This window comes from Asparagus officinalis, chromosome 3 (assembly GCF_001876935.1).
Source record: "Asparagus officinalis chromosome 3, Aspof.V1, whole genome shotgun sequence".
Taxonomy (NCBI): domain Eukaryota; kingdom Viridiplantae; phylum Streptophyta; class Magnoliopsida; order Asparagales; family Asparagaceae; genus Asparagus; species Asparagus officinalis.
The window spans coordinates 2,227,178-2,242,786 of record NC_033796.1 but is presented as its reverse complement, the minus strand read 5'-3'; the positions used below and the strand labels follow the sequence as shown (position 1 = coordinate 2,242,786).

The 15,609-nt window shown below is 36.5% G+C and overlaps 2 protein-coding genes across 2 annotated transcripts; both read left to right on the top strand.

Moving 5' to 3' along the window:
• On the top strand, positions 4,513-6,299 carry LOC109832491 (indole-3-acetic acid-amido synthetase GH3.17-like). The gene is made up of 2 exons (XM_020399844.1): positions 4,513-4,585; positions 5,725-6,299. Exons 1-2 carry the CDS (start codon positions 4,513-4,515, stop codon positions 6,297-6,299), a joined length of 648 nt encoding a protein of 215 aa, XP_020255433.1.
• LOC109832489 lies at positions 10,678-11,658 on the top strand. Its single transcript, XM_020399843.1, has one exon. It carries the CDS (start codon positions 10,678-10,680, stop codon positions 11,272-11,274), a length of 597 nt encoding a protein of 198 aa, XP_020255432.1. The 3' UTR covers positions 11,275-11,658.

Here is a 15,609-nt window from a genome sequence, read left to right as displayed (position 1 = left end):
AGCAATTCCCCTCCTATGACAATGGAAACTCATTAATTCTTCTCATATACGACCTCAGTGCTATACCCATACGGTATATAGTACACTATAGGCTATATAAACCACCCCACCGCCGCGGGAACAGGCAGCAAAGACACCGCGAAAAAAGCAAAAACAGGAATATAAGTATATATATGAGAAAAGAGAAACTGTGGTACCAAGTTGCTCCAAACAACTTGGAGTAGTGATGCTGGGCCATAATCTTGTCCATACAATCTATATTGGAAGTTGGTGAAGGGTGGTTTGAGTGCTCTATCTTTCGAGGGTGTGATGTAGGCGGAAGAATTATGGCAACATCAACTACCACGTTGCCTTAAGCAATTGGTACCAAGTGTTCTCCATATTTCCTCCATAGTTGTGCCCCACGATTGCATTTCCAAAGTTCAGAGTGTGGTGTGTATATATATAATAGTATAATGAATATATATATAATATATAGTACTACGTATATATATAAATACTAACTATATGTATAATCAAATGACTAAAGGGGTTAAGCTTCACGATGACACTCCATAACTCAGGAAATTGACAAAATCGAACGTAGAGGTAATTTTTGCAAGATGATCTGTACATAGTATAATTATAACATGAGTGACCTAGTAGCATAGGTACCTAGTATAATATATATATATATACGTTGGGTAGTAGCTATATAATATAGCATATTTACTCTGACCTTTGGAGATGATGGGCAGCAATTCCCCTCCTATGACAATGGAAACTCATTAATTCTTCTCATATACGACCTCAGTGCTATACCCATACGGTATATAGTACACTATAGGCTATATAAACCACCCCACCGCCGCGGGAACAGGCAGCAAAGACACCGCGAAAAAAGCAAAAACAGGAATATAAGTATATATATGAGAAAAGAGAAACTGTGGTACCAAGTTGCTCCAAACAACTTGGAGTAGTGATGCTGGGCCATAATCTTGTCCATACAATCTATATTGGAAGTTGGTGAAGGGTGGTTTGAGTGCTCTATCTTTCGAGGGTGTGATGTAGGCGGAAGAATTATGGCAACATCAACTACCACGTTGCCTTAAGCAATTGGTACCAAGTGTTCTCCATATTTCTCCATATTGTGCACGATGCATTTCCAAAGTTCAGAGTGTGTGTGTATATATATACATATATATATATATATATATATATATATATAGTACTACGTATATATATAAATACTAACTATATGTATAATCAAATGACTAAAGGGTTAAGTTCACATGACACTCTGAACTTTGGGGGGATTCTCGGATAAACCCATGAGCTTATATCTAAACCCCCACCTCCCGCCACCCAAAAAAAAAAAATGGCGAGCAAACCCCCTAACATGGGGGGAGGGGTGATATTTACTATTTAGGCTAACAAAAACTATACCTAGCTAAAATATATTAGAGTTGAGAATTTTGAGTATTACGGTGTGGAAATTGTGCGGAGGCGTAAAAACAATTAGTCATCAAATTTATTGCTGTTTGCGTCTACATTTCTTGTTAACTGTACAGTGTACTCTATGCATAATCCATGTTAACTCAAAATAGTTTTTGTTACAAAACCTCTACGTGACCGTGTTAAGCGTAGAAGACGAGAAAGAAGTTGACACAAATGACTAACCTAATTTTCTTAATATTTAAAACAATAGTATTTAGACCCGTGCAAAGCACGGTTTCTAAAAGATTTTCTGTAAATATTGAACATGTTACGAAAATAAAGTATTTAGCTTTAGATATGAAGTATAGTGGTGAAGTGGACCGAATAATTAGAATTCATTCATCTGTGAAATACTAATTAGAATTAAAAAAAAGATGAGCAAAAAATAATATCAAGTTTTAATATTAGTCCCTTAAATATTTAATATTTTGAAACTGGTCTCTCAAATCAGTGAAATTGCTATTAGGTGTTCTTATTCCCAAATAATATCGAAATTAGCCCCGTGTTTTATTGAAATTGACAATTATTTAAATCACCTTACGAAAATTGGTGGCCTAATAACGATTTCAATAATGTGAAGGTCTAATTTTAGTAATTGGGGAACCTAATAGCAGTTTTAACAATATAAGGGACTAATTCAAAAAAAGAAATATTTAAGGGACTAATATCGAAACTAAGAAGTAAAATTGCAATGAAACTCACTCTTCTTTTAACTTTATATTTCTCTTTCTTATTCAAGAATCCATATTTATTCACAAACTTTTCATTAATTCTTTAATTTAATGATTTAATGAAAGTAGTCCCTCAAATCATTGAAATTGCTATTAGCTTGCTCAAAACAATGAAAATATACTCAAACTATAGATAAATGTAAAACACATTCCATTATAATATTGGTACCTTAAATTAAGAACTCAGTGAGCTTTGTCAACTTTAGAAATTTACAATTCAAAAGCTATGGTATGAAAACTTACTTGAAATAGACTGAGGAGTATCTGTGGCTATCTTCTTTGACAATATGTATGATTCAGCCACTTGATACCCAATACAAACAGGAACTCCTATTACGTAAACTACTTAACAAATCTAAAAAAGTATCAATAATCAAACTCCTCAATAAAGAAATACATATGATCACCATAAAAGAAAAAACTAATAACATTGATATCAAAAAATATGAACCTATGTCATTGACAACATAACCAATCTAGCTTACGTCTCTTCATTTCTTAAACACAGATACAATTTAAGAAATATTAAAGATATTCCAAAAAAAGGATAATTAATTAAATAATTGAGGTTAGGATCTAAAAACCATTCAATTCTCATTAACTTGTAATAGTCCCATTAAATCTCATATCACCAACACAAATTTGCCTACTTCCAAATAAAATACATTTTCCAAAGATTAGCAACAATCTACAACAAAATCCCCAATCAATCAACCAATCAAAAAGTTCCAAATCCAAATTATGACTAAATGGGACCAATATCTTGTGGTATCTTATCTTGCACATAGGCGGAGTAGAACACAGTTAACGCACCAACAGAAATGAGCAGCAAAAGTCCAGACGGGATAAACTTTCGTGTTGATGCTAACCTTATGCCGAAGACAGGATAAAAGAGGAAAGCAGCTCCAAATGCAATGACATCGCCCGCTTGCTTAGGGCCTGTTTGGATTTGTAGGGGTTGAAGGGAAGTTAAGGGAAACTGAGAGAAGGGAAGGGAAGGGAGTTCCCTTCCCCTTGGTTACACCCCCATTTTGGGAGGTAACAAATTTTATACTATTAGGGGGTGAACCAAGGGGAACTAGGGTGAATTAACTTCACCTCCTAAGTATTCCCAAACAAGGTGAATGGAGGTGAATGGTTCCCCTAACTTCCCTTCACCCTCATTCCCCTCAATCCAAACAAGCCCTAAAACAGGGTCTGAACTTAACTGACCTTGATCTAGTTTTGAGCTTTTCTTGTTTCGTAAAAAGCATGGCAAAAAATGACGAAATTTTACTTAAGCCAAAAATAGCCCTTTAAATTGTTTCTTTTCCGAACCACCCTTCCTCTAGTTTAGTTATAGTCTGTTTTAGTACAAAATTGGATCAACGTACACTGACCTGACACAATTTATCAAAGGTTATCGATCACAGCCTAAAAGAATGGTAATAAAGATTTCATGCGTAAGCACGTGTCATGCTTTTTGGTAAATAGATTAAACTCTCTTTTGAGGGTAATATTTGTTTGAAGCATATAATCTTGTCTGAGTAATAATTGAGGTTAGGATCTAAAAACCATTCAATTCTCATTAACTTGTAATAGTCCCATTAAATCTCATATCACCAACACAAATTTGCCTACTTCCAAATAAAATACATTTTCCAAAGATTAGCAACAATCTACAACAAAATCCCCAATCAATCAACCAATCAAAAAGTTCCAAATCCAAATTATGACTAAATGGGACCAATATCTTGTGGTATCTTATCTTGCACATAGGCGGAGTAGAACACAGTTAACGCACCAACAGAAATGAGCAGCAAAAGTCCAGACGGGATAAACTTTCGTGTTGATGCTAACCTTATGCCGAAGACAGGATAAAAGAGGAAAGCAGCTCCAAATGCAATGACATCGCCCGCTTGCTTAGGGCCTGTTTGGATTTGTAGGGGTTGAAGGGAAGTTAAGGGAAACTGAGAGAAGGGAAGGGAAGGGAGTTCCCTTCCCCTTGGTTACACCCCCAATTTGGGAGGTAACAAATTTTATACTATTAGGGGGTGAACCAAGGGGAACTAGGTTGAATTAACTTCACCTCCTAAGTGTTCCCAAACAAGGTGAATGGAGGTGAATGGTTCCCCTAACTTCCCTTCACCCTTATTCCCCTCAATCCAAACAAGCCCTTAGTCTCTGGCGATTGCATCAAGTAGTAGGCAACAGTCATGAAGGCGGCAACAGAAAGACCTCCAAGAATCGACCCTTTGCTCCCATATCTCGCATAGGCGAACAGTCCGCGGCCGAGTAAGAGTGTGTCGTAGGCAGCAGAAGCGACATGAGCGACATCGGCAATGAACTGAGCGTCGCAGCGGAGCGAAAGAGAACCATGAGTGACAGCGCGAGGGAGAGTGAGAAAGGCTGCTTATAAAGTCAACATCTCTGGGGCTTTTCAATTCGCTTGCCCCGACTTCGACATCACTTTTTTTTTGAAGGAAAAGCAGCAGGTGGGAGTTACAGGTTGTTTTTTTGGGTTGAGAACGTGGGTGATTGAAAAGAAGCAGGTGGGAGCTACAGGTTGGTTTTTTTGAATTGAGAACATGCGTTGATTGTGGGAGTTACTGTTTGGTTATTGGAGAGAGAAGGTTGTGTGAAAAGTTGGTTGGATAGTAGAGAGTATGAATGAAGATAATTTTGAAATTTTAAATTGGTTACTGTTTATTTTAGCTTTTTTGTTGTTCTCCTTTGGTAATAAAGAAGTAGATGGGAACAAACAGCCCAAAATATTTTTTTTTTCTCTCATGAGCACAACATGTTACTGTTGGGCAGCGGAAGCCCCATTGTTAATGGGCCATGGCCCATCACGAAGTACAAACGTCCGTCTTTGCCGCGAAGAGAGGCGGCTAATCCACTATTTGTCATTTTTTTTTAGGGGAAAAAAAATTTGGAGATGCGGGGTATTGATCCCCGATAACAAGCGTTAAAGGCTGGTACTCTTCCATTGAGCTACATCCCCAGTTGTCATAACCTGTCTACTATTTTTAGTTAGTTATCTTTTTAACACACAATAGACCTAACAGGCTGGCCCATCAATTAAAGCCCATCCAATCCCTCTGCCTTATAAATAATCATTCGAAAACTAAAATTACCATTAAATTGGATTTGTCCAATGTACACCTCTAGTTGTCTTCTATTTGTTCAAAGTGACATTAGGAATTTACATTTCAGATATTTAGTATTAATCATCACACGATAATAATAATTTCCTAAATAAAAAATCTTAACTGAAATTATACTATGATATGTGAGGCTTATTTTTATATGCATATATTGCTAACACGTTCTAGTTCTTTTATCTTTGCATTAATGATACATCAAAGAAATATGTCCAATTAGATTAGTAGGCCGTTAGATTTGTGCATTTCAATTTAGAATTGAAAATTTTTACTGTAGTACTATTTTATGCAATGAATGAGAATTACTTGATATATAGTTCTTTGAGTTAGATTTGAATTAAAATTTAGCCTACATGTTCGTATTTTCCTTGCAGGCCTGTACCGGTACCGGGTTGGCGACATCCTTCAGGTGGCCGGATTCCACAATGCCGCCCCACAATTCCGTTTCGTCCACCGCCGCAACGTTGTGCTCAGTGTCGATACTGACAAGACGAACGAGGATGACCTCCTCAACGCCATCACGTCCGCCAAGCGCCGCCTCCTCCACCCCCTCCACCTCTTCCTCACAGAGTACACCAGCTACGCCGACAACTCCTCCATCCCCGACCACTACGTCCTCTTCTGGGAAATCTCCCCCTCGACCACAACCGTCGATGCCTCTGTCATTGAGGAGTGCTGCTCCGTCGTCGAGGCCTCGCTTGATTCTGTCTACAGGCAGTGCAGGAGAAAGGACAGGTCGATCGGGCCGCTGGAGATCAGGGTGGTCGAGTGCGGCGTGTTCGACGCTCTGATGGGCCTGTACGTGTCTCATGGATCGTCGGTGAACCAGTACAAGACGCCGAGGTGCGTGAAGTCGCCGAAGGTGATCAGGCTACTGAACGAGAGGGTGGTGGGGAGTTTCTTCAGCAAGAAGACGCCGGAGTGGGAGACGATCAGGCTACTGAACTAGTCAACTAGAACGTGTTGACAATAGATTCCTCCTTACTCTCCAAATAGCATATCAATGCGTCGTCTCCTCCTGAAGTGGAAGTGACATTCACCTCTGCCTTCGCCTCCTTCTCCACCAGGAAGTTCCCGACCACCGACCACCGACCCCATTTCCCCGGCGACGAAAGCGTATCTCCGACAAACGTCAAAATGTCATCATCATCTTTGCGAATTTCTGATGGCTGATATAAAACATAAATTTAAAAAATAAAAATATTTACCGACTGATCGCAAAATCCCTTATTTTAGTTTTTATAATTTTTTTGTGAACTAAGTTAGCTGATTTTTCTCATTGCGATTTTCCGATGTGTCGGTTGGCAACGATATCGAGGATAAATTTGCTCTTTCACCGTTCCTTGACAACACCCTGGATTTGACCCACACTGGTGTGTATTCTTTGATGGTTGGGTGGATATGCAATTGTTAATTTTTGTCCTATTCGATTAGGATCCGGGGCTCTTTGGATGATCATATATACATATTTTTTTTATTATGATTTTGAATTTAGAGTTTACATAGTTTTATATTTGCTGATTTTTTAAAAAATAATTGAAGAAGGATGCAAAGGTAATTTATCCTTAAAAGCGGTCAGAGATTTGAAGCCGGTTAACGTGGAGGGTATGTTGAAAAAACAAACCAATTTGAGGGGCAAATTAGATTTAAAATGATTTCGGAGATAAAATAAAAAAAACATTTTTTACTTTAGCCATATATCTGAAAAAAAAAAACCAATTAAACAACGCACACAGGCAATTTTAGAAGCTAGTTGAGATGCACGTGCAATGCACGTGGTTGAATATCATGATTATTTAAATTGATAAAAATAGAGTAAAAATAAAAAAAGAAAATAATGTTTTTTTTGGATTGATCATTAACTCAATAATCTTTCTCTCAAATAAAATATTGTCATTGTTTCCTTCAACACAGTCTGTGGCCATGTGATCTACTATTTGTGAGTTATAAACACATTAATCTAGTACAATATCTCTATTTATTAGTATATTAAAGTCTTCAAAAGATGGGTGATTATTCAATGCACAAAGGAATTTTGTATATGAATTTACTTGCAATATGTCCGTTAAACTTTTAGTTGTGGTTTGACTCATATTCACGTTAACTTTTAGTTGTGATTTCACTAATATTTATATTATAAAATATTCTTATTCAATTTTATAGCTCATTTTCTGTACCATAGAAGTAAAACTAAAAATATGAAGAATTATTTTCTTGCGAAATTAGAGCAAGGAGATTATGATATATTTCGCCATGAGCTCTAGATATAATTTTTTTTCTTTAATGCAATGTCCCTATCAAATCTTACGCCAAACGATGTGAATGAAAAATGCTATTATAACTCATTTGCCTAGGGCAATTATATTGTATATAAGACATATAACTCATCTGAAATATCCACAGCTGCTAAGTGGATTTTGCTGTTGTGAGAACAACATGTTAGAGGGTCGTATTTAAACTTTTTGGCTCCATAAAGACCCAATAAATTGGAGTGCATAACTTATATATCGTAAAGAACATATTGGTTCATGAAGAATTTACCCTGATAACGATATTATTATTCAGTACTGAATCAATTTTATTATATAAGATTATATGACCATTTTTAATAAATTATAAAGTATATATATGGAAACCTTAATGCTTATAGCCATCAGGTGGTCTCCACAAAATATGTTAACTTTACATTGTAGTTTGCTATTTGTAGTATTGTTGGCAGTGTCATTACCTTTCCTCTTTATCTTATTATTAACGTTTTTCTGATGTAAGTTCTTTTTTGTTAATCACTCAATTGGCTATATTTTGATTTTATAATATCAAATGTTAGAATATTTTCTTTTATTTTAAAAATTTTGACATTCTTTTCTTAAAAAATATATACACATAGTAGCAATAGTATATACTTCGGTTTAACTCAAACATTGACTTGAAACCATTTAGAGTGAGGTTCTTTCTACGTTAAAATGATGATATAGTGATTACACAGTCCATAAGTCAAAGAAGAAATTTCTTCAAAGGAAAAATAATTTAATATGTCAAATTAACAACTAATTTATAAAATATACATGTGTAGTTCAAATAGCTATAGAAAGTAAGGTGTATATCTTCATAAAAATTTCATAGTGAGTGACCAACTACAATCATCCAAATAGCTATAGAAAGTAAGGTGTATATCTTCATAAAAATTTCATAGTGAGTGACCAACTACAATCATCCTAATTTAAGCATAGTGAGTGACCAACTACAATCATCCTAATTTAAGCATAAATAATTATTATTTTAGTTACTAATTTAATACTTGTAACTATAGAATAAATCTCAAACAAAAAATAGGAATTGAGATTGGATTATCATGTAGGTAAATAAATAAATGTTATTAAAGCTCCTTTTTATATTAAATTTAAAAGTAATAATAATTTAAATTATTAAACGTCAAATATTAGCTCATGTGAGAAAGTAAAGTAATTTATGATCTATACACATATATAGTCAATCAAACAAACATATTAAAATTATGATGACCACAGTCAAATTCAGGTGGGTTCACATTAAATAAAATTTATAAAAAATAGTACATTTAAGTAAAAATATTTTTAACCACTATGTAGATTGTTTGAAATTTTTTGCATATATAAATTATACTGCCTAGGAATAGTGATGTGCACACTTAACTATAGTCTAATAGTCTTAAGAATAACTTACTTTTTAATATCATTATTAAGTGAAGTATCTATGCATTACACTAAAAACACAATAAAAATTTAGAAAACTACAAAATAAACACCCTTAAAAGTTTTAAAAATTGTAGAAAAATACCCTAAAATCTTATAATTTACAAATACACAAAACTATTAAACATTACATTGAAATGAAAGAATAAAAAAAATATTAAAATTTTTTAAACTTTGGAGGGGTAATTTGCAATGTACTAAATTTTAAATTTAATAGATTTTTAATTAGTTATGTTCTTTTTAAAAATGTTATGGGTAATATTGACCATAAAAAGTTTTTCGTGAACCTATACTTTTAAAGGGAATATGATATTTTTTGCAAAATTTTAATTTTTTAGGGGTTGTTAGTAATTTTGCATATTTATTTTAATGTCTATAGGTTAGAAATTCTCATGATGTTTTTTTCATAAATTATAAAATTTAGGGGTTTTGGTAATTTTTTAAACATATGGTCATTTTCTACAGATTGTAAATTATTTATAGGCTATTTTATAATTCATATGCTTTTAATTTACTAATGAGTTTAAAATTGCAGGGTGTTTTTGTAAAATTTAAATTTTAAGGGGTCGTTTGTAATTTTTAAAACTTTAAGTGTGTTTTATATAAATTATAAATTATGTAGGGGATATTTGTTATTCCTATATTTTTAATGCACTGTTAGGTTAGAAATTGTCAGGATTTTTGTAAATTTTATAATTTTGAGGGTTTTATTTTATAATTTGTAAAAAGTTCAGTGTGTTTATTGTAAATTTTATAAATTTTTAGGGGTTGTTTGTATTATTTGTAGGTTTTTAGTGTGTTTATAGGTTTGAAAATTTTAAGGTGTATTTTTATAATTTTTGAATTTTAAGGATGTTTTTACAATTTTTAAAATTTACAAGATATTTTCTCCAAAGCCATAAAACTTTTAGTTTCTCACTAGCATATGTTTTTTCAGATTTCTCACCGAATTGAAATAAGTAAAATTTATAATTTTTAAGATGTTTTAATAAAATTTTAAATTTGTAGGGGTGTTTTTATAATTTAAAAATTTAAAGAATATTTTTTACAAAGTCTAAAAATATTTAAGTGCTAGCTAGCATATGTTTTTTAGATTTCTCTACGAACTTAAATAAGTAAATGATATAAATTATATGAAATATATCGTTTTTATCCAATAACATGTCAAGTCTCATTATGAATATGATAAATCGTTTAGTTACCATTTTAAAAAAGATAAGATAATTAGAATAGATTATGATAATAATGTAATATTTAAAAAAGTTAAGAATAATATTGACCATAAAAAGATTTTCCAAACTCGTACTTTTAAAGAGAGTAAGTATGCTATGTTCAATAGCGTAGATAAGCGTAGAATTTACGCAGAGACATACGCGTACTCACACCGTTGCATTTATTCAATTACAAATTTGCCCTTTTTACGCGTCGCGGCAGATGAACGCCACCGTAAAACCGTAAAAAAAAACCAAATGAATTAATTACCTCTCGATCCCTTTATAATTTTAAAAAAATAAAATAGCTATTAAAATAATATCTCTCCCGATCCCTTCACAACTCCCCGCAATTCCCCACTCCCTCTTCTCTCTCTCTCTCTCGATGGCCTCAGCCTCCACTCTCCCTCCTTCCCTTCCCCGCGACTCCACCGCCCCCGGCCTCAAAATCCAGTTTTGTCCCCCCCTTTCAAATCCGCCAAAAACCCTAACCCTAATCTCCTCTCAGAGCCTCCCCCATCCCGCCCTCCTCCTCCTCCTCCTCATCCTGGAGCGAGAGGAGGTTCGCTGGCCTCCGGAGCAGGCAGCCAACGGTTTTGCTCCGGATGGAGGAGCAGCTCGATTGGAGTCGCCAGCAAGAATTCGCGGTTGCCGCGATCTCGAACGAGAGTCCCTCATCCGGGAGATCGCGGCGTTGAGGGCGAGGATCCAGGCGCTGGAGCGCGGGAGAGCGATGGAGGAGGTCGATGCGGAGATCAGAGCGCGGCCGTTGCTTGCCGAGGATGCTGATGTCAGGGATATGGTGTTTGAAGAGGTTAGGGTTTCGGGTCGGGGCGAGGAGAAGAAGGAGAATGTTCGGGAAGTTAAGGAGATGGTGTTTGAAGAGGCTAGGGTTTCGAAAGATAGGAGAGTCTTGAGGAAGGGAGCGGAAGGAGATGATGTTCGAGAGATGCAGGTCAGCCTCGTATTCATAATTTCTTGAAATTGCAAACATATTTGCTGGGTATTTTGTTAGTTGTCTGAACGTTATATTTGTATATATATTCGAATCTCCTTCAGTGTAATTGAAATGTGATGAGAAAGGGTTGGAATTGTTCGGTGGGTTTCAGTCTATTTTAGGATCAAATCAATACACCAACAGCTAGAAGTATTTAATGATAGGTTAAAACTTTTAATCTTGCATCCGAAATAAAGCTGGTGTCTTTTTATTTGAAAACTGTTATTAACTTTTATTTAATTCTCATAGCGGGACTATGCCTATATGCCTTTTGTTGGGAACAAATATTAATTATACACACATAATACATAACTATTAGCTGATTTCCATCAGTGCTGCCTAGCACACCCCCGTACCATGTTGGGAATTTAACGCCGAAATCCCTAATGCAACAGAAACGCAGAATAGAAAAAGTACACCAAGTTTTAACAAGGTTCGGCAACTACCTACGTCCTCGGGAACCACACAATAAATTTCTTATTAATCTTAACAAGAAATTACAATTTAAGAGCGAATCTCAAACTTGAGATTCCTCAATAAATTCTAAGGCTAATACTGTAGCTACAGTAAGATTCCCCCACTCCTTTAAGTACCCCTCTTAAATCACCCCTCTTCTATTTCCCTCTTCTTTAACCCCCCCTTTCAATCACGTGAGAGGTGCTGGAGATCAAAGAGAACCGAAGGGAAAAATTTCGCCGCCGCTTGAACCTTTCAATCACGTGAGAGGTGCTGGAGATCAAAGAGAACCGAAGGGAAAAATTTCGCCGCCGCTTGAAGACGAACACGAGGAGGAACTGGGAACAGTTGCCGCCGCCGCCTGGAATCGAAGAGAGAGAAAAGGAAAAGCTGCACTGTGCTCGAGCCCTAGGGTTTCCCTTTTATAGGGAAACCCTAGCTGGGCTGTCGACAGACTGGATATCGATCTCGCCTGCAGCGGTTCGACCACAAGATCGCCAGCTCGAGATCCGTCTGACAGAACTCGCCCATGAGCTCGCCTGCGTGAAATCCGCCAGCCTCGAAAACTCGCCTGCACGAAGAATCCGCCTGCTCGAGCTTCGCCTGAAGACCTTGTGCTCGCCTGCTTCCGTTAAACCTCGCTAGAACAGAGGTTTGATCTACACTCGATTTTAACAATCTCCCACTTGGAAATCAAACCGTCGTCAGCAGGCTCTCTCATCAAGCTCATCCTCCTGTGTGGCTCCGCCCTTATCACTCATGCATGAAGACCAACTGAAGTTGCGCACAACTCCAGTTTCTGAACGGTCACTGTCTTTGTTAACATATCTGCTGGATTCTTACTTCCTGGAATCTTCTCCAGTTTTAACACGTCATCTTCCAACAGGGATCTGATAAAGTGGTACCGAAGCGCAATATGCTTCGTTCTAGAATAAAATGCGGAATTCTTCGCCAAGTGTATCGCACTCTGGCTATCACTGTGCAAAACATTCTTTTCCTGATTGAATCCCAGCTCTGTTAACAAACCCTGAAGCCATATCATCTCTTTACTGGCTTCAGTCACTGCAACATACTCAGCTTCTGTAGTGGACAGAGTAACAATCTTCTGTATCTGTGACATCCAACTAACAGCTGTAGTTCCGACAGTGAATACATAGCCGGTGGTGCTTCTTCGGTGATCGACTTCACCTCCAAAGTCTGCATCTACGTACCCGTGCACTTCTACCTCTCCCTTACCAAAGTGCAAACACTTTTGTGTGGTGCCTCGTAGATACCTCAGAATCCACTTGACCGCTTCCCAATGAGTTTTTTCTGGATTCGACATAAACCGGCGGACCACTCCCACTGCATGGCCAATGTCTGGTCTCGTACAGATCATTGCGTACATCAAATTTCCAATAGCTGAGGCGTAAGGGACCTGAGCCATACTCTCTTTCTCTTCGTCTGACTGAGGAGACTGATCCTTTGATAGACGAAAATGGCTGGTCAAGGGTATGCTCACTGGCTTGGCGTCGCCCATGTTGAATCTCTGCAAAACATGGTTGATGTACTCCGCCTGAGATAACTGAAAGAGACCTCTCTTCTTATCTCTCGTGATTTGCATTCCAAGGATCTTCTTCGCTAGACCCAAGTCCTTCATATCAAACTCCTTTGATAGCTACTGCTTCAAACTCCTGATATCCTCCATATCTGCTCCTGCAACCAACATATCATCAACATACAACAGTAGGATGATATAACTGGATTGATATCTTTTGAAGTAGCAACAGTGATCGGCGTTGCATTTCTGGAAACCTTTCTTGTGCATGAAGCCGTCAAACTTCTTATACCACTGTCTTGAGGCTTGTTTCAGGCCATACAAGCTTTTCTTGAGTCTGCACACCAGGTTCTTCTTCTTTTTTTCTGAGAAACCTTCTGGCTAGTGCATGTATATCTCCTCTTCTAGATCTCCGTGAAGAAACACCGTCTTCACGTCTAATTGTTCGAGATGAAGATCTTCAATTGCTACAATACTCATCACTGTTCTGATAGTATTTAGCTTCACCACGGGAGCGAAAATATCGGTATAATCAATTCCTTCCTTCTGCTGGAATCATTTGACAACTAGTCGGGCTTTATATCTTCTGGAACCATCCTGCTCCTCTTTCACCCGGTACACCCATTTGTTGTGGAGTGCCTTCTTACCCGTGGACAACTCAGCTAGTTCTCACGTCTGATTTGAGATGAGAGACTTCATCTTATCTTTCATAGCAAGCTCCCACTTGCTCGCATCTCCACCCTGACAAGCTTCATCATAGCTTTCAGGCTCCCCACCATCTGTCAGTAACAGATAGTTCATATATCTCCTGTTAGGTACAGGAGGACGAGAAGATCTTCTTAATATCAGAGCTGGTGCGTCGGGCTCCTGCACACCATCTTGTCCAACAGGTTCTTCTGGCTAAGGACCTTCTGCATTGGGTTCTTCCGAGAGGTTACTCGGGACATCATCTGCATCTACAAATATTGACTCGCTCTCTGAGTCATCTGTTTTGTGCATGTCCTTGTACATCACCTTCTCGTTGAATATCACATCTCTGCTCCTGATCACTTTCTTATTTTCGTTGTCCCAAATGCGGTAGCCGAACTCATCTTCACCATAGCCGATGAAAGTGTATTTCTTTGACTTGGGATCAAGCTTATTCCTGCCTTGATCACTAATATGCACGTAAGCTACACAACCGAAAACTTTAAGATGTGAAAGTTTTACCTCCTTTCCGCACCATACCTCCTCTGGTATTCTGTGCTCCAATGGAACCGAAGGACCTCGGTTGATCAAGTAAGCTGCTGTTAGGGGTGGAATCGAATCGAATTTGAACGAATAGTGCAAGGTTCAAATTCGAATTCGGTTCATATTGCGCTATTCGTATTCGTATTCGAATTCGGCTCGAATACTTATGCAAATTCGAATTCGATTCGTTTACTTATATTGTTGTTCGAAAAATATTCGCGAATATTCGTTTAACATTATTCGGTAATTTTGATTTCGATTTTTTCGTTAAATATTCGATATGTATTTGCTAATAGTTCGAAAATCATAAAAAAATAAATATAATCAATAAACAAAATGTAGTTTTTATATTCTACCAATCAAAATACAATAAAGCAGTGTAATAGATTTTTTTAATACTCTAAACTCACAAACACAGTAATATCTTCTACAATAGAAAACATAGCTCATAATTAGAGAAACATTCCTATAAAATAAAGCAAGAAAAACATAGTTTCATAAACTCTTAACATGTCTAAAATCCTTGACACAATTACAACAATATTGCAATTATCAAGTTACCATCTTACCCAGTATGTCAGTATCACATTACCACTTACATAGGAAACAAAGAGGTACTTAAAAGTGAAATTTGCTACACATCAAGGTCTTAACTCATACATAAGCAAGTTTTTATAACTTTCCCAAAGCTCATTGAATAACAAAGTGTTTCTCTAAGACTCCAGATTCGCACAGTTTGCTATTTTGGCCCTCTTACAATGCTCTTTGTCAATCAAATCCTGAAAATTGAAACCAACTCAATGAGAACACAAGATAATATCATATGAAGATGATAAAAGGCTAAAAGCCTTAAAAATTGCAGGATATCATAAAGACTTTTATATGGTGTGGCTTAACTGAAAGATATGACAAATCAATAAATAATCAAACTTGAGAAAAAACACACGAAATAAGATCAAAACCTCCTCCAAAATATAATCATACCTGCAATTAACATTCTGGTAAGGTAATCTCCACTTCTCTTATCTCATCTTCAACCTGTAATCATACAAATTAACACAATATTAATAAATTTTATGAACTCTAATTTTTTGCAT